Consider the following 18,537-nt stretch of genomic DNA (forward strand, 5'->3'; position numbering starts at 1 on the left):
CTTCTGAAATCACTCCCTTCCCCCCCCCCGAAATAAACAACCTACTAAAAGAACAAAACAAACCCTACAGGGAGATAGGACTGTAGTCAAGATGATATTGGAACAGGTAGCATCTTGCAATGTACTCTATGAGCAGAAGATGAAGTTATTCCAGTCTTGAGCAAAACAGCTGGCTTCTGTAGCCAGTTTTATGCTTACAAATGCATTGAAACATAGCACTTGCTCAGAAATGGACATGCTAGAATCCGTATCAAGAAGTTATAAACCATACCAAGAAGTTATAAAGCAATGATGCTTTCCTGAAGGTGCAGCACTTTGTCCAAAGAAGTTTTAAGTCATGTTTCAATTGTTTCAGAACACAAACTGTGGGTAACAGATGCTCTGCAGCTACAGTAAAGCCCACACAAGACAGGGAAGGACTGCACAGAGCCACAGTAATAAAAGCCTCCAGCATCCTTCCTCCTTTCCCCATTGACCAAATTACTTTGGAAACAAAAAATCCCAACACTTGCAATGTAGCTACTATGCAAACTGTTCCTCCTTGTAACACCAGCTATTGTTAATACTTGTGTGAGCTACATTGAAAGGAATTCAGGCTAACTCTAAGCCACAACATCTTTGTCTGAAGGTGAGGCCTGAACAAAACTCTTCAGCTTCTGAAGTTATTCTTGCACCCAAATATTTAGAACAGTTACAGCTCACAACACTACATCTGATTACTTCACTGCATTTCGTATTTCATGTCATAGAGACCTGTAAAGATTTTTGACAAATGGTGAAAAAAGCCACACCAATCCCAGAGGAATTACAACATACATCTTGGAAAAAGAAACCTAAAACCAGGCCACCAGGCTCATCTGCACTGTCTTTTGTAAAGAGACAAAGTTCTTCCTAAACCATTCACTCAACTCACTGGTATAAGGGCTGTAAAGAGCAGAAGACAGGAAAGCAGAACATCTTTCCTGGTTTTCCTGTGGACCTGTTTTTATTAGTAGCCATCATTAGAGAGACAAAACCAAACTGAATACAATGGCTGTTGAAGAAACCATCAGTTCCTACCCTGCTTGACAAAAGAAACCCATCAGTGGCAATTTTTTAAGTGACAAATTTATTCTTGCTGAAAAGCAGCTGTCTGCTTGATAATGGAGCTGAAGACTGAGTGTAGAATTTATTCTGAATATGCTGGCATTTTGCATTCTTGCTTGTGCTTTCTGCTCTGGAAAGACACCTATGTTTCCAGTACTCGCCTCTGAGAAATGACTTTCACCTTAAAAGCAGGGAAACTGGTATACTAAGTAAGTCCTGCAAGGCTAGCAGATCAATAAGACAGATTCAGTAAAAAAAGCATGGCCTAAAAACAGCATAAACTGAATTTATTTTATCAAAATTTGTGTTACAAAACAAACATTTTCTATCCAGCATATTCATAGAAATCTTACATCTGTTCTGGTAATTTTACAGAAGTCTTGTATCTCCTGCAGAGAAAAGCCACCATGCTAGCTGATCAGAGCATTATATTAAAAAAACTATCTACAGAAGTCCTTTATAGGAGCATGCAGTTATTTCTTTGCATAAGTGATTTTCATGGCATGAGATGGAGTAATCTTGAATCCTTGGAGAGCATCTCGAGCAGCTCCTGCTTGATTCTCATTCTCAAACTCCACAAATGCAATGTCATGGCGCCCAGGAACTAAACGTACTTCTTTGAATCCAGGAAACCTTTAAAATAAAGTGAAAAGGTCAAATACTATTTCCTAGTTTGATTTATACACAGTTTCTTCAGTAGCCGTAAGACTTTACTATAAGCATCTAATAGTGTAATAGTTACTACTAATGAAAGATTTAAATTAAAGGGGTTTACATGTTCAGTCCTTAGAACCAAGCCTCAGTTAAGGATCATTACATGGAAGCAATTTAATCAGTCTTACACACACATGGAAGCAACTAAAGCTAGTTCTAAAACTGCTCCCGCTGTTGCAAAGTCTTCAATATTACAGTCACTATCTTAAATCCAGTGCAGATTGATAGTAGGTAACTTAATCAAAGCCAGCTACAAAAATAAAGAAATAAAATCGGATTTGCTTTCTGCACCAAGTCATCAGAACTGACATCTGTAATCTTGGCCCTAAGACAAAGAACTGAACAATCTCCAGAAGAAAACTTTTATTTTTAAAAAGTCAGGTTGCCAGCTGAGAAAAAGTACACAGGTAACAGAAGAATTCAAAGGAGACGACCTTTCTGTTATAAACTTACTGATTGAATAACATGGACAGCATCATCTCATTTGTTTCCTCAGGCAAGTTGTTAAGGAAAAGGATATAGTTTGGTGGGTTATCAGGCACCTGCAACAACACAAGATCAAAGCTCAGATGATACACAGCTATCTGTTTCTCTGCATCTGTCCGCATGATTATTTGAACCAAGATTCACATACCCTCAGCTTTGCTTATAAGACTGGTAGATGGATGTCAGCATACCTTCATGCAATATGCAGAGCCCCTCAGTTCTTTTACAAGGACACATTAATTCAGAGAGGCTCTTATTTCCACAAAAATCATAGTAACATATTGTCTTAGATGTCATATTTAGACTCGAGAATTCAACAGCTGATCCAGCAGTGCTCTCAGCACCACCAGGGGTGGGATGCAGGTGCCCAAGCACTGGCTGTAGTGATGTCCGAGACACCTGTGTGGCAGTGGAAGAACCTATGAAAGACTCCCATCCTTTTGGAGGACCAGCAGGAGGCCAAGATAAACACCCTGTTTAATACTGAATATCTTTGGGCAATTAAAACCCACAAAACCTACATGGTTTTATTACAGGGCTCTAATCAAATCTGTAAATAGAAACCCCATTATAGAGTTCTTACTGGATTTTCCTGCTAATATGATTTTGTAGCTGTTGGGAGTTTTTTGGAAGAAAACAGACATGTGAGCAATCCTGACTCACTTAGCTTTAGCCAGAGTGAGCTAAGGGCCTTGAGGCCCAGCTGCAAGGTTGTTAAAAGATCAGCTATGTGCAAAAGATAAGGGAGTTGGCAGCAGAAAAGAAGAATAACAGGATGGGAAAGCTCGCATAGACAGCACATGAACAGTTGTATTTAACCAGTTCTGAGCCCGTGAGAAGAAGAAAGTTATGGCAGATAAAAAGGTGCAAACAGGATGCCTGCGATCAATGAAGCAGGACAAGGACGACAAGCAGTACCCTATCACAACGTGACAACAGGTGTGTGGACAGCAACATGCAGCCAATCAACACGAGCCACGAAGACTCTAAGACCATATAAATGTAACTCTTTGCTTAATAAAATTGAGCTTTGTTGCTAACTCATCTCTTTGCTCCGCAAGCCCACATTCTCCAACATGTAGCAACCCACCAGACACGAGGCTGAGTAGTCAGTTTGCTGACACATTACTAAAAGGCTGGGATGTCTCCAGGTGATTAAGGAGATTGCAAAAATAAGAAGAAACTGGACACCACAGCTTCAAACATCCCAACAATAGTGCCAAGCAAGCTAATGACTTGGTAGAAAAATTTCCTTCAGCTGACAGAAATATTCCAGGTAGTGACATTAGAGAATGACCTGACATTCAAATACCTAAATAGGTGTTGTGCTTTGATGCAAACTGACACAGAAATATTGTGCCTTGTTACAAATGACACCTGAAGGAATCTCAGACTGGGAAAAAAATTTTCCCCTGTGGATCATGTATGCATTTCTCAATGACAATACTTGAGAGAAGTGGGGCACGCAAAGATATTCTTCCTGCCCTCCTGTAAATTCTGGCTCTTTAGTACCTCTGCTTCTAACACATGAATCATTCATAAGGTCACTGAGCAGAGAAGAAGAGTGAAAGGTATGGCATTGCTGCTACATCCCCACACAATAGTTTGGAAAATAAGACTTATGAGAAAACAGAAGAAGTGAGCAGAAGACCCCAAAAATCCTGAAAAGAAGCTTTTAGGCAGACATTCTGGCACCCTGTCTAGTTTTCCTGTCCTTTCCTTTTCTACTATTAGAACCAATTAAGTTAAAGGTAATTTATTAACAATGAAAAAAAATTAAGAATCCTTCAAGTAGTATTAAGCACAGTCCAAATTTAAGAATAAAGGGGGAGTTGTTAATAGTGTAGCTTTCTGTATAATTCTGAGAAACTGCAGATTTTCATTTCATATAAACCAGTTACAGGAAAAGGGGAATTTCTTTTGTTTAACTGTTATTTAGCCGCTAGACAAATGTATTATGGACCAAAAGTAAGCAAATATATCCTTGATTTACTGTGTGTAATGAACATTCATAGAGAACAATTTTAAACATTAGTAACTTTAGTCACAAGAAAACCACATCTTACCTGCTGATTCTGTGCTGCAGTCCCTGGGGCACTGGCTGAATTTTGTGTTGCTCCCTAGTAAGTATAAAATAGTTTTACACAAGTATTTTGTTAGGAAGATGTAAGCACACAACTTGAGAAGTATGTTAAGATTATTTTAAGAATAGTTTTTGCTTATAATAATGGAAGACAAACTTAAAGCACAAGAATTCTGCTGAACTCCAAAACCAGGAAATCAGAAAAAAAAGCAGCAGTCTCTGATCTGACAAATGGCCAAGTGAGCAGATACAACAAGTCTCCACCTTATTAAATTTGGTTTAATAGACAGGAAGGAATAGTTTTGAAAATGAAGGCCTAGACTGGACATACCTGATAGGAGAAAATTAGGGGTTTCCACTAACGGCTGTAGTTTAACAAGGATAACTAAAACTATTAACACTACACCTAGTAGTAATTATTTCTTCTGTACATAATGATTGGTACTTAAAAAAAAAAATTCCTGAAAAATCTGAATATTCTACCTAGATTATGTTGTTTGCTATGAACACTCTTATCTCTCCTTGATACCAATTTGTGCCATAGCAGGAAGTACAGTTAAGTAACACAGTATTCAAACTCTATGCCTTGATGTTTTCTGCTATGCTTTAGCACATAAATTACTAAAAGTAATTAGTTAGGCCAAGCCAGCCCTTAGTGAAGATATATTCCAAGCAAGCTCCTTTTTATCTAACTGTAAAAAAAAAAACCTTGCTCCCATTTACCATTCTTCAGAGCTTATAGAGCAAATAGCACAATAAAACACTGAATGAGAAAGCTGGTTGAACACTTCAAGGTGGCATAAAAGGTAAGCATGCACCTCTCCTTTTTTTCCTTTTTAAAAAAGGTATTAGTTTCCACTCTAGTTTATTTTACCTTTGCCCCACATCTTTATTTTCATCTGGTAACAGGAAAGAATGGAAAAAACGATCAGCAAGGACTATATTATCAGCTCTCCTTCAACTTCCAATGAGTGGTCAAAAGCACCAGACATCAACACACAGTGCTAAGGCTTGGACAATAGGCCCCAGCCAGAGCTGCCTTGTAGGGAAATAGTAAAACTAATTGCATCCTTGTATTAATCATTAAGAATATCATTTATCAAAAACAACTGACTTGATGTTTCCACAAGAGTATGTTAAAGAAACCCTGCCAACCACACCTTGGACTCTGACCCAGTCCAGCTACTACGTGGTCAGGAGATGAACTGTATGTTTCTGCATAGGGTGATATGCAAAGTCATCCTGACTTGCTTGTGGTGTTTTTTAACATATAAGGCTGGACCCTCTTGAAGCAACTTTGGATGCCTCACCTACAGGTGGACGCACCACACAGGATCTTCCCACTTGCTGAGAAGGGTTCTCCAAATCCTTGCTGCAACTGGGGCTCCCCAGCAACTGCAGATCTGGATGATGGTAACATATGCAAGTGGTGATGCATCTTTCTTAATCACTATCCTTTCTCTTATGTAGTAATGTAGACATTAAATCATGTAGTAATGACTTAATGAATTACCTTGTATCTTTTCTATCTGTCTGCTTTAGGTACTTTGTTCTGTGTTTTTCCTATTTGCTTGTATTATTTAGCTAACACCAGTAAAACACATCTACTCTTTTCACCCTTGTGTCCAAGTCTCATTACCATCCTCAATTGGAAAAACAACACAATTTAGGGAACTGAGAAGTATCAAAAGACCTTAGTCCTAAAAAATAACATAATTTAGAATAGGCTTTGTGTTTGTTATTTTTGCTTTTTAATCAGAGAAGCAGCTTACCTGGATAACCTTTTTATTTGCTGCATTTGCTGACTGCTCCAGAGATTTGGCCTTCTTCTTTTCCTTCCTTTTTTCCTTATCAGCAAAAGTACCACGCATTTTAGAGATTATATCGGAGTCTGTTTTTGCATACTGAATGCGCTTTTTAAAGAAAGAAAAACACATAATACACGTTGCAGTTAATAATACAAGTCCTATGAGGAGAGGTTTAGAGAACTGGGAGTGTTTATTTTGAAGGAGGCTGAGATAAGACCTTATTGCTCCCTAAAGTTACTTGAAAGGAGGTTGTAGGGAGATGGATGCTGGCCTCTTCTCTCAAGTGAGTAACGACAGGACTACAGAAAATGGCCTGAAGTTGCATGAGACGAGATATGAGGAAGAATTTGTTTACAGAGACAGTAGTTAGGCTTTAGAACAGAGTGCCCAGGAAGGTGGTGGAATCACCATCCCCTGGAAGCATTTAAAAAAAACATAGCTGAGGCACTTCAGGATATGCTCTAGTCTGCACGGTGATACAGATATTGATAAATATATTTCATAAACTTTATTGGGGGGAAGGGGGCTGACAACTGGATGGAGTGATCTTTCATCTTAACCAAGACAATTCTGTGGTTCTGCTAATACTGAACATTTTGTCCCACTTTCATTAACTGTGTCCTACTGTGCATATACAGTTTTTTGCAGGAACTTCTCATATTAAACTGTAGGTATGCTTAGAGAGTATCTAATGTTCATAATTAATTCTGAACATTACTATGGAACACTAAAAGAGCCTAAGATGAAAATTATTAAATTTAACTAATTGCAATCAGAACTCTATTCATCTAACAATTTTTTTTTCACCTCAGTCAAGGTAACTGATGTGCAGTGTAATACAAGAACATTTGACAAAACCAGCACTAGCTTCTATCAAAAACCCTGAGATGTTTTTTTAACCCCATTTTTAAGGGGAGTGAGTTTTACAGTGGTGTCTCAGATCTCTGAAGAAAACTGAGTTCAGTAAAACTGGGGTTTTGTAAAAAGAAAGGCAAGTATCTGCCTTAATCTAAATCAGACTGCACAAATTGTGTCAGCAGCACCACGGTGCTGGTTTCCTGAAAAAGGCTGCCCAGTGCACTAGTGCACCAGTGCCCAGTGCACCCAGTGCACAGACAGGGTGCTGGTTTGGGATGGGGTAGAGTTAATTTTCTTCACAGTAGCTGGTATGGGGCAACAGTATGGTTTGGATTTGTGTTGCAAACAGTGCTGATAACACAGTGATGCTTTCCTTATTGCTAAGCAGGGCTTACACAGTCAAGGCCTTTTCTGCCTGTCGCCCACTCCATCTCTTGGCTGGAGATGCACAAGAAGTTGGAAGGGGACACAGTTGGGACAGCTGACCCCAAATGACCAAAGGGATATTCTGCACGATATGGCATCATGCTCAGCACACAAGACTGGGGTAAGACAAAGGAAGCGGGGTGTTCAGTTGCTGTATTTGCCTTCCCAAGTAACCATTATAGCTCATGGAGCCCTGCTTCCCTGGAGATGGCTGAACCCTGCCTGCCAATGCAAAGTGTTGAATTAATTCCTTGTTTTGCTTTGCTTGTATGCATGGGTTTACCTTTACCTACTAAGCTGACTTGGTATCAACCCACAAGTTCTTATTTTTACTGTCCTAACTCTCTCCCCTGTCCTGCTGGGAAGGGAGTCAGTGAGCAGCTGTGTGGGGCTTAGTTGTTTCTTGGGGTTAAATCACAATGGTGGGAAGCATACACAGCTCTGCATGTACTGGTGTGCAACATTATATATGCACATAATTCTATGACTCTTTCTATCAGACACTACCTCAACAAAAAATTACACAGCAGTTGAAGCATTTTTTAAAACGCTTTTATTGAGTGCTTAGCTAAGAGCATGCATGCTGTAGGCAATATTCAAAGGGATAAGCACACCTGAAAGCTTATGAAGCTTTAATCTTTTTATTTCCTGTTGAGTTTTGCTGAGCACAAAACTCTAAGAGTAAACAACAGAACTGAGCTTGCACCATTCCTTGTTACGGATTTCATTAGAGAATCTCAAAGCGTTGATTAAAAATGCTCCTGGTTCAGCAACAAAACCTGTGCTCTCCTTAATGCCCAAAGCCAGTATTAACACACCCACCCATGACTGAAGTCAAGTGGGCCATCTGCATCTATCCTCACACCTCACAATTAGTTGTAGAATTAAGAGATACCTAATTATCCAAGCAGGCAACAAGGTGTCAATTGTTGTGCTATTCTGCATGCTATCAAGTACATTATTAAACCACCTTTTATCAACCAGCAGTGTATTTGCTTCACTGAAGTTAGACTGAAATTAGTAATTTGGTTTGAACTGATGCAGGCACAAGCAGAACAAGCCATCAGTTTAAAAAGGAAAAGATAAAAGACTGAACAACACATCACTGGTCACATCCATTGATTTCTGCAAAGTAAAATCACAGAGATCTTCACCCTGCCCACTATTACCACAAAAAAGAAACATCATATTCTAGTTATCATTAATATAAGAGTAAGTAAGGTTACTCTAGACAAACTGAAAAGCACCTAATTTGTATAACTTTACAGAATTCACTTAATTGGTTCAACAGCAGACATGAGTAGAATAAAAGTATTTTAGATCTTAAAACCTTAATTCAGCATAGAAAAAGATCCACTAGTTTGCACAAATACATCTATATTCATCAGGACATGATGCATCTGAGTATCAGTACATGCTACAGTCAACTCAAAAGGTGCAAGTACCAAAACACTGTATCCTACCATGACAATTTTTTGTCTTTAAAAAGCTAACAAACTTACCATTGGTTTCCCATAAAACGGAAAGCCTTGTAGTTGTCTCAAAGCATTGGTGGATGATCCAAGTTCTTTAAATATAACAAAAGCCTGTCCTCTCATCTTCATAGTCTTTAAAGCCACAATGTCAACCACATGACCAAACTGTGAGAACAATGCATAGAGGGACCTCTTCAGTTCTGTTGGACATGCAAAAAAACAGGTTATAAGGGGTTACACATAGATGTCTACTTCTGCAGCATTTGCTGTCCTTCAGAGACAAAGCTTTTTTGAAGCTTTAGCTCATACCATGATACATTACATGAGCTGCATAAGTGCAAGTTTATTTGCCCAGTTTTTGCAAGCTGGTGTGTAACACTTGATCTCACTCCTCAAGTATTCAGGTAGTGAAAAAGCTGTAGCTATCCATTCTAACATGCTAAGAGAGTAACATTTACACAAGGGTATATTTCTAAATTTTTTGTATGAAAATATATATATACACATCATCCTAGAATACGTGAAAGTGTGTATGACATTCATCAAAGACTGATCAGAAAATCAATACTGTAACAAGCAATTGTAAGAAGGTATAACAAAACAAGAGCCCAGCAAAGTAGTAACTACTTAAAGGCTAAGTTTGGAAATTTTGTTTGCAACTATTTAATCAATTCTTTCATACACATTTTTTCACAGTCTGGATCTGATTGTTTTCATATGATCCCATTGTACCTTACAACTGCAATGGTCTTATTTTCATTATTTAAAAATTACCTGACTACATGCTGAATCAAACTTTAATCTTAACCAATCAAGCTAAATAAATCTGCATTCTAACTCATAAATCTTAAATTTGAAATATTTCAGCAATATAAAAGCACTGCCTCTTTTTTTGCTACTGTTGTGACTCAGTGCCAGTCCACTCTCACTCCAGCTGTTCTTGACCAACCACAGTGCTATGTGGATGGTTTTTGTTGTTGTTGGGGTTTTTTTTTAAGTTTTCAGGTGATTTGAAATATTATATTTAAAAATTGTAACTACACAATCTCATACTGGAGACTTAATAGTTTATAGAGCACTTAGCTTGCTACAAGCAAAGCCTCAAGTTAAATTTATTCAGCAGAAACCTCTTGACAAGTTAATACATAATATCCCAGCAAAGCCGCTTCCACTTTCAGATCTCTCTCTGAAGCACTCTGAAGAAACATTAAACCAGTGCTCAGTCTGATCCAGCCACTCGGTTCACAAACAGGAACAAATAAATTTCCATGATGACTTTTGATTGACAAGGTAAGCACAAGTATTATGTGGATGGTTCAATGGAGACATTGAATATACCACTTGTTAAGGGCAAGAAGTTTTTTATTTATTTATTTATTTTATGACACCGCAAGAAGCAGCTAAAATTCCCCAGCATCAAAGCCACCTCCCCCTCGAGAGGGCTGCAGTGACTGCCAGGCACTGTGTCCAACACGACGATGCAAACCAGGCTTGCCCATGCCCTGCTCACCACTTTCGCACGGCGCTAAAAAAATTGAGGAGCAGAGAGACGCTCCCCCATTTCAGTGAGAGGGGAGTGCTGGCCACGAAAACACACAGCAATATGCTCATTACCCCTATCCTTAACCCACGGACGAGCTAACCCAACACCTGCAGTGAGCTGCAGAACCGCAGCATAGAGGCAACCAGAAGCTCCCTTAGAAATAAGTGCCCTGGTTTACACGAAAATTTAAACACTGCGCTACATTTCTTGACTCGAGCTGCTGCTTCATTACGACCACCCAGCTGCCCGGAGCTCGGTTCACGACCACCACCACCCCGGCACCTCAGAGTCCCCCAGCAGCCCCTGAAGTCACGGCACCGCCAAGGGCTGCCTGAGAGTGCATGGCCAGGTAGAAGACAGCCCCATATAACGCCCACTGTTTTTTAAAGGCGAGTCACCGATACCGACACCGATACCTTCTTTCTTTATCTTGTCGTTGATATTGTTGATGTAGATGGTGTGGTTGGGCCTAATGTCCATCTTCTGCGGCAGCTGCGGACCTGCCTGCGGGCAGAGCACACACGGAGCTGTCAGCGGAGGCCGAGGCGCGCTCCGAGACACCGGGCAGGGGAGCTGCCAGCGCTGGCAACACCCCAGGCCCCAACAGCGTAGCGTGCACCGGCCGGCGCCGCTCCCGCCGATGCGGGGCCAGGGACAGGCCCGGGGGGCCGTTCGCCCGCAGTGCGCCCGCCCGCCGTCCCCGCTCCTACTCGCCCCGCGGGGCCGCGTCCCAAGCACGGCGGGATGGGCACTCCAGGGAGGCAGCCCCCGCCCGCCCGGCTCCGCGCCCCCAGCCTCACCTGCTCCTGCCGCGATGGCGACCTGACCCTCCCACCCCAGGCCGACGCAGCGCAGGCAGCAGAGCCGCTCCCGCAGCAATCGATGGGCCGAGAGCCGGCTCCTCGATGCCGGGCAGCGCTTGCGCACTGCTGCCCGCCGCCCGGAGGAGGGGATGGGTGGGGGGCGCCATGTTCTGCCTCTTATGGCGTCGGATTAGTTGGCGAAGGTGTTTGGGCTGGTTAAATCCAACTGCTAACCCTTTCTAGTGCCCCTTCCATCCTTGGTCTATCTGCTATCAGTGCTAAGCAGAGTGCTGATTAGTGTTAGCTGTAATGGTGGTTTCTGTACTGTGAACTTTCTTCAACTGGGAATTGGACTAAAAGACCAGCTTCTCATTTCACACTGGAAACCAAAACAGGAAAAAAAACAACAAAAAAAAAACGTGATTTTTTTTGTTTTGTTTGGTGTTTTTTTGTTTTGTTTTGTTTTTTTAATAGGTGAACAAAAGCATCAAAAAATAAGCCAGGATTGGAATGCTGAACTATTTTCAACACTGATCTGTCAATCCGCATGCAGTCTTTCTCACCACAGCATTCCTTTAGGTAGCTGTAGAGAGCAATAAGGTCTTCCTTCAAACTCCTTTTCTCCAGGCTAAAACCGCCAATTCTCTTAGCAGCTTCTCCTAATATTTGTTCTCCAGACCCTTCACCAGCTTCTTCACCCTTCTCCAGACTTGGTCTAGCAATTCAATGTCCTTTCTGTAGTGAGGGGTAGTCCTTCCTGTAGTTTCAAAACTGAACACTCAAGGTGTACTCAAGGTGCAGAGCACGAGGGGATGATCCCTGCCCTTCTCCTGCTGGCCACAGTATTTCTGATGCAGGACACGATGCTGGTGGCTCCTGCTCAGTTTGGCTCAGTCTGTCCACCAGTTCAATGTTGGTTGGGCTCCTCAAGCCCTGCCACTACTCCTACTCTGTGCTCACACTCTAAGGGCAGCGAGATAAAAGGGGAAGGGTCATTGTCCTGGTTTGGGGCAGGATAAAGCTAATTTTCTGTCTTGTAATTTTGCTTTCAGCTAAGTCTTTTGTCAGTAGCTGTGTTGCTGAAATTAACAGCAAGTTTCTCAGTATCTGCTTCTAGGACTGATCACACTCGATGTTTATAGTTACTGCTAGAGGATGGTATGCAGAACCAAAGACACTGCTCATTTCTGAGGAACATTTTGTGCTTCTGAAAGGAGTAAAGAGGTCAAACCTGCAACCCTCCTTTAGGGAGGAGCAGACAAGATAAATGACCAAAATTGTCCAGAGTATTGTATCCCATACATGTCATACTCAGTATAAATTTGAGGGATCATGAGGTTGAAAACCCTTCCTTTCTTCTTCCCCTTCCTTCAGTCTTTTGCCTTCACCTGTCCCTGTTTGCTTTGGCATCCTGGGAGGATTCTGTCCGTTTATCTGTCTGCAGCCTCGGTGGTGATGTGAGAGTTACTGGGGGGGAGGGGGAAGGAACGTGGTATCAACTTTCCTGTATATTTGAACATATTTAGTAATTTTTCCTTTTTATCATTACTGTTCCTTTAAAGCTATGTAGTTTAGTTTCTAGCCCATAAGTCTCTCTCCCTTATTCTCTCTCCTTTCTTTATTAGGGAGGGGAGAGTGATTAATAGCATCTGTTATTCGGTTTTATTGCAGGGTCAGCATTAATCTGTGACAGTCATAAAGATATTTGACCAGCAGCATAAATTAAGTAATGTGGGGTAGCAAACTGTGCCATTTATTTGTTCTTGGCCCTCACCTCAGAAGATCAGCACTGGGGAGAGAGGGGGTTAGAGCTGGGGCTCCAGAGCCAGGCCTAAACTGGGCCAGAATGGGGATGTCCTGCCCCAGGTTTCAGCTCTGCTCCGTGCTGATACTGTGAGGATCTCTCTGATTTTTATGTCTTCACAGTTGTCATCTGATGCAGCAACTTATGGAGAGCAAAGAAAAGCGGTAACTGAAAAATGTCCATTAGCTGACATTTGGGATTAGTTTCAGTATTGAAGTGGCAATGTATCTCAGCATGTAACTTCTTAAAAGTCCTTTGAGAGTCTCTGTGGTAGTGGTAGCTAAGGATTAGTATAGAGCAGATTGAGGTCACAGCCTTTGAATTTTTGGAGTAATTTTGCAGGCTGCATACCTTCATGTCTATAAATAATTACACAGGCTTTCTTAGAAAAAAAAAATCAGTTGCAAAGGTTTAACCGGGTTGCATATAAAGAAGTTCTTTTTGAGGGGGAAACATAATAAGATAGTCCACATTATGTTTGGAGAGTTCATCTCTTTGTGAAAAGACAGGAGTGTTAGGTAGAGAGCTGGCTCTTGGTTCAATTGAATTTCAGGAAAAAAGAAATACTTCCATATTCTAGAGTTTACTTGACTAAAAGTAAAATCTGGTATTTAGGGAGCCTCTAAAGAACAACATGGGTTAAAGTGAGCTGAACATAAAAGAATAAATATGTTGTTGATTGAGATGTTATTTACTGGTGGAAGAGAGCGGTGTGTTCTTCAGTTACTTATAGCATTGCAGGGTATGGGAAATGATGTGCCAGTGTGATGCCATATGCATTGTGTACATACCACAAATAAGTAAGATGATGGGCAGCAGTTCCAGGAAAGGATCCTGTTCATTTTTGTTTGTCTTAGAAGCAATTATTAAGATAAAGCATAACTTTGAAATCCAAGCATGAAAAATACATTAAAACACTATTTTACATAAAGACTGATTGTGCTATATTGTGCATTGACCAGCAGTATAGTCCACGTTCATAATTTGGTAACAATGTTCAAAATTACTGGTTGTTGTGTCCATGTAGCTAAGGTTATTTGTCTCATGGAATACAAAATAATGGTTTATTTTAAAGGGTTTTTTAAAATAAAGTCATTAAACTGCTTATAGAGAAGATTCTCCAAAGAAAACAAACACATGAAAAACTTCAGCCTGACACAAAGTAAGGAAGAATCGATGGCTTCTATAGTTTTTCCAGTGCAGCATGCCATGCTCCTGCTTGCTCAGAATCACTTTAAGCACAGCTGATTTATTCTTGCAGGATTTGAATCCAGTAAACCAGAAAAGCTGTGTCTTTCCTGCTCCTCAGGTGGGATTTCAGTCTGCCTGCCAGTTCAATAGAAGTGACATTCATTCCTCAGGCTGGCTTTGCCCCCCTCCTCCGCGAGGTTTATTTGGATTACTTTTGTTTCCTCAGTCCCTAGACAGAGAGGCACTGTGCTCTTATACTCACTAAGATGGTCATTTGTTTAAAAGTCTCTGAAAGCCTCAACTATTGTAAAACTTTTTGTTTTGTTGCAAGTTTCTTAGCAAGGATGTCTGTAGTAATTTAGTAAGTAATTATAGTTCATAACCAACACAATGGGCTGGAAACATAATTTCCAGCTTGAGCAGGTAGCTGGTCTGTCTGAGGTTGCCAAACAGCATCAGAAAAGAAAAGCAGAGACCACAGGGCTCTTGGAAATAGCTTTATAGTCACTGCTTTTTCCCCTTCCTCCTCTTTGCCGTAGGTCAAGGAAAACCTAACATTTCATTATTATTGTTGTTGCTTGTTATGAAACCTGTAATAAAAGTCAAGGCTTTTTTTCCTTCATCTTCCTTTTCCAAATTCAATGTAATTCCCTGAAATAAAACAGAAGAATAAGAGCTGTGTATAGTGGAAACTTCAAAACGCTGTGTAATCCTCACAGCTTTGATTTGGTCCACATACACATAATGTTGCTTTACACTTTTCACGGTTGTTGTCTTCCTCTATGAAGACTGTGGCATTGTTAAAAAGTTACTCTAATTTATCAATACAGAAATATTTTAATCACACCAGTGTGTGTGATCAGAATCCCATCCTTGAAAGAAACATGAGCTGAATCTTTGTGACATGGCTAGATTGGTCCTCAGTATTTTGATTCTGCTCTTTGACTGATACGTTCTGTTGCATCAAGAAATGTTATAATAAAATGTATCACTGAGCATTGGAAAATGGGCAGAGGCAATCAACAAAATGACAGGAAATACGGAATTTCCCTAGCAAGTGTGAATCTGTGGTAATGGCGCTGTCAGCACTTGCAAAGTCAATATGTATGAAGCCTCACGTATAAGACAGAAAAGGTTCTTTGAAGGGTGAACAACTGAGGGATCTATATTGAACTGGAAAGTGCAAAATAGAAGGAATTGTGTTGTATAAATCAGCGGTTGCTGGGCAGTGTCACTGAGTGCCATCCACCAGTGTAAATTGGCAGGAGGAGCTGAGGAGGCTGCAGTGATTTACAGATTTTTGTTCACAGGCTCTTGATCTCTGCAAACTAACTGAGCAAAGTGAATGGACAGTGTGGTAGCAGGAGAAACTGAATATTGATAAACACACGGCAAAGCACTTGGAAAAGCAGCATTTGAACCTCGTGAGTTAACTGTAGCCACTCAGGAAGAGTACCTGGCTGATCTCCTTTGGAGGACAATAAAACATACAGTGGTAGGCAGAGAGGCAAACAACAGCACCATATAAAGGGGAAAATGTACTTCAGTTCCTCTAATAGCTGTTTCATCATCTCTAAAAAGATCCTTGATGTATTATTGCTTGATCAAAAAACAACCAAAAAAAGCCTTGACACATTCCTTTGGCATTTGTTATTGGCCATTTATACTTATAGTATTTAAATACACAGCCTGACAGACATTTTAGGTAGACTATGTAATTTAGTCAAGGGAGCTTCAACAATCAAGGGAAGAGTCCACCATTACAACCAATTATGTATTACTACTGTTTCAGAGGAAACCCATTCTATCACGATTAATACAACTGTTTGCTTGTCTCCTTGAGCAGATCACCTTTCTCCCCTACCTAATCTACAGAAAAAGCAGTACAGCACTTTATTTCTTTGGATGCATTTCTAGTTCATGGCAACAGAAAACAGTTGCATAGTGTGTGGGGGGGTTTGTTTGGTTTGGTTTTAAAATTACCATTGTTAAGTGAACCAGAAATAAATTTTAGATACTTGACATTCGTAGTTAATTAGTTCTATCCAGCATAAACTGTGAAATGAGTATATTTAATCTTGGTGGCTTCTTAGTTATGCTTGGAAAAAACCTGAAAAGACACTAGAACTGGGAGAGAGGGGGCTTAACAGGCCACACACACAGCAAACTTTTCCTACTGAAGCCATCTGAATTCACTGATGAGCCCCTCTCTTTCCTGTCTTAGTTGGGTTTCACCAATTTTAGGCTCTCCAAATGACAGCAGGTGTCACTGCTGTGCTCATACCAGTCAACATCAGGGCTTTGGGAAGCCAATAATTCCCTGCCCAGGGACTCCCAGAAAATCCCAGACTCACAGAAAGGAAGGGCCTGTGCCCCACAGAACGTGCCAAAATGTTGGGAGCCTCTTAGTTTAGTTTGCTCTCTGGTCACTTTCTGCCTCTAAACTGTCATTTCCTTTACAGGGGAACCTTTTCTTTCTTGGAGCAGTTGCTGCCATTAATGCTTGAAGGGCCTTGTGCCTCTTACCTCATACTGCTACTTCATTCTTCTGGGGCAGACGGTCACCTGAAACTGCAAGTATGCTGAACACCACGCTTTAGCAGAGAAATCCTTTCGTTTTCTATATTTAACATTGTGGTGATTCCCAGTTAGCTTGGCTGTGCTAATATACTGAAAAAGATGAATTATTGTTAGTGTTTTTAATGGCATACAGATGGTTCCAAATTAGTTCAGGGTGCTGGGGTTGTCCTTTTGTTAGTATTGCTTGGTGGCATGCCATCTGTCCACACTGGAACTCTTTGTCAGGAAGATTTATTATTGGTTCTATTTATTATTGTGCAAGAATACCTGCTTTTCTTGCCTTTTTCTTTTAGTCTGGGTAAATTTTTTTAGTTTTAATGGGACTAGCATACTGATGTAGCATAAGTGATGTGGCTCACATTGACCATTTGAAATGTAATCATTTTCAGTCCTAATACATGATACATGGAATGGAATATAATGAAATCAAGGCATACCTGCTTAGTTGTATAAAGTTGCCTATTTATTTCCAATGAATCACAGAATAGTTTGGGTTGGAAGAGACTTTTAAAGGTCATATAATCCACTCTTCCTGCCATGAGAAAGGATATCTCCAGCTAGATGAGGTTGCTCAGAGCCCCATCCAATGACCTTGAATGTTTCCAGGGATGAGGCTTTTACCACTTCTCTGGGCAACCTGCTTCAATGCTTCACCACCATCACTGTAAAAAATTTCTTCCTTATATCTAGCTTAAATCTTTCCTCTTTCAGTTTAAAACCATTACCCCTTGTCCTATTGCATCAGGCCCTGCTAAAAAGCTTTCCCCTGTCTTCCTTATAAGCCGCATTTAAGTAGTGGAAGGCTGCTCTAAGGTATCCCCAGAGCCTTCTCTTCTCCAGGCTGGACAATTCCAACTCTTTTACCCTGTCTTCATACAAGAGGTGCTTCAGCCTTCTGATCATTCTTGTGGCATCTTCTAGACTCACCCCAACAGGTCCATCTCTTGCCTGTGCTGAGAACTGGATGCAGTGCTCCAGGTAGGGTCTCATCTCACAAACCACATTTCACACTGTGAACATCTTCCCCCACATCAACATAAATGTGTTCTAACTGCAGTTCTAGCAGCATTTCCCAGATAAAGGAGTTCTCAACATGACAGGGAAGTTCTGGCAGCAATGCAAAGAAGAGGAGGAGTGTAGAAAAAATCTGCAGAGGCTTAAGGACAGCACATAGTCACCAATATGGTTAAAGTGAAGTTGTTTATTAACAATTCACGCTCGCTTTATATAGAGCCCTTGTTTATATAACAATATCTTGGAGGTGGCTATATCTTGGCCACAAATCCTGTTCTCACAGAACTTCTGCTGGCTACATCATTATCCTTTTTTCTGCTGCCAGTTCTCTTATCTTTTTCCCATAGCTCATCTTTCAGTAACCTTGAAACTGGGCCTCAAGGCCCTTAGCTTACTCTAGCTAAAGCTAAATAGTCAGGATTGCTCACATGCCTGTTTTCTTCCAGACAGTTTCCCAACAGAGGAGCACTCTGTGCCACATCCTCACGGGGGGCACTGGGTGCAAGAGGGATGAGCTCTGACAGGACACAAAGCCCTGTTGGGAGCGGTGCTAAGAAACTCGGAACTGACTGCAGAGTACAACCTACTAGAGGAACAGGCCTTTACCTTTTGGTAAAACAGCTCAAGAAGTCATCACTATTAACAGGGAAATGAAGATGAGAACAG

General features: G+C 40.9%; 1 protein-coding gene across 1 annotated transcript; it reads right to left on the reverse strand.

The window, feature by feature from the left end:
* Positions 1-1,352: 1,352 nt before the first annotated feature.
* On the reverse strand, positions 1,353-11,363 carry SNRPB2 (small nuclear ribonucleoprotein polypeptide B2). The gene is made up of 7 exons (XM_030447060.1): positions 11,280-11,363; positions 10,896-10,983; positions 8,964-9,136; positions 6,142-6,282; positions 4,353-4,406; positions 2,254-2,342; positions 1,353-1,719 (listed from the first exon to the last, which is right to left on the reverse strand). Exons 2-7 carry the CDS (start codon positions 10,957-10,959, stop codon positions 1,560-1,562), a joined length of 681 nt encoding a protein of 226 aa, XP_030302920.1. The 5' UTR covers positions 10,960-10,983; positions 11,280-11,363; the 3' UTR covers positions 1,353-1,559.
* Positions 11,364-18,537: the final 7,174 nt, after the last annotated feature.

Source organism: Calypte anna, chromosome 3 (assembly GCF_003957555.1).
Source record: "Calypte anna isolate BGI_N300 chromosome 3, bCalAnn1_v1.p, whole genome shotgun sequence".
Classification (NCBI taxonomy): domain Eukaryota; kingdom Metazoa; phylum Chordata; class Aves; order Apodiformes; family Trochilidae; genus Calypte; species Calypte anna.

Excerpts from the sequence above, each read along its gene's own strand:
- SNRPB2 (XM_030447060.1), bottom strand. The coding sequence starts at position 10,959 with ATGGACATTAGGCCCAACCACACCATCTACATCAACAATATCAACGAC. Across the intron at positions 6,283-8,963 it reads CGTTTTATGGGAAACCAATG|CGCATTCAGTATGCAAAAAC; the intron begins GTAAGTTTGTTA and ends TTCTTTAAAAAG. Across the intron at positions 1,720-2,253 it reads CTGTCCATGTTATTCAATCA|GTTTCCTGGATTCAAAGAAG; the intron begins GTAAGTTTATAA and ends TTTATTTTAAAG.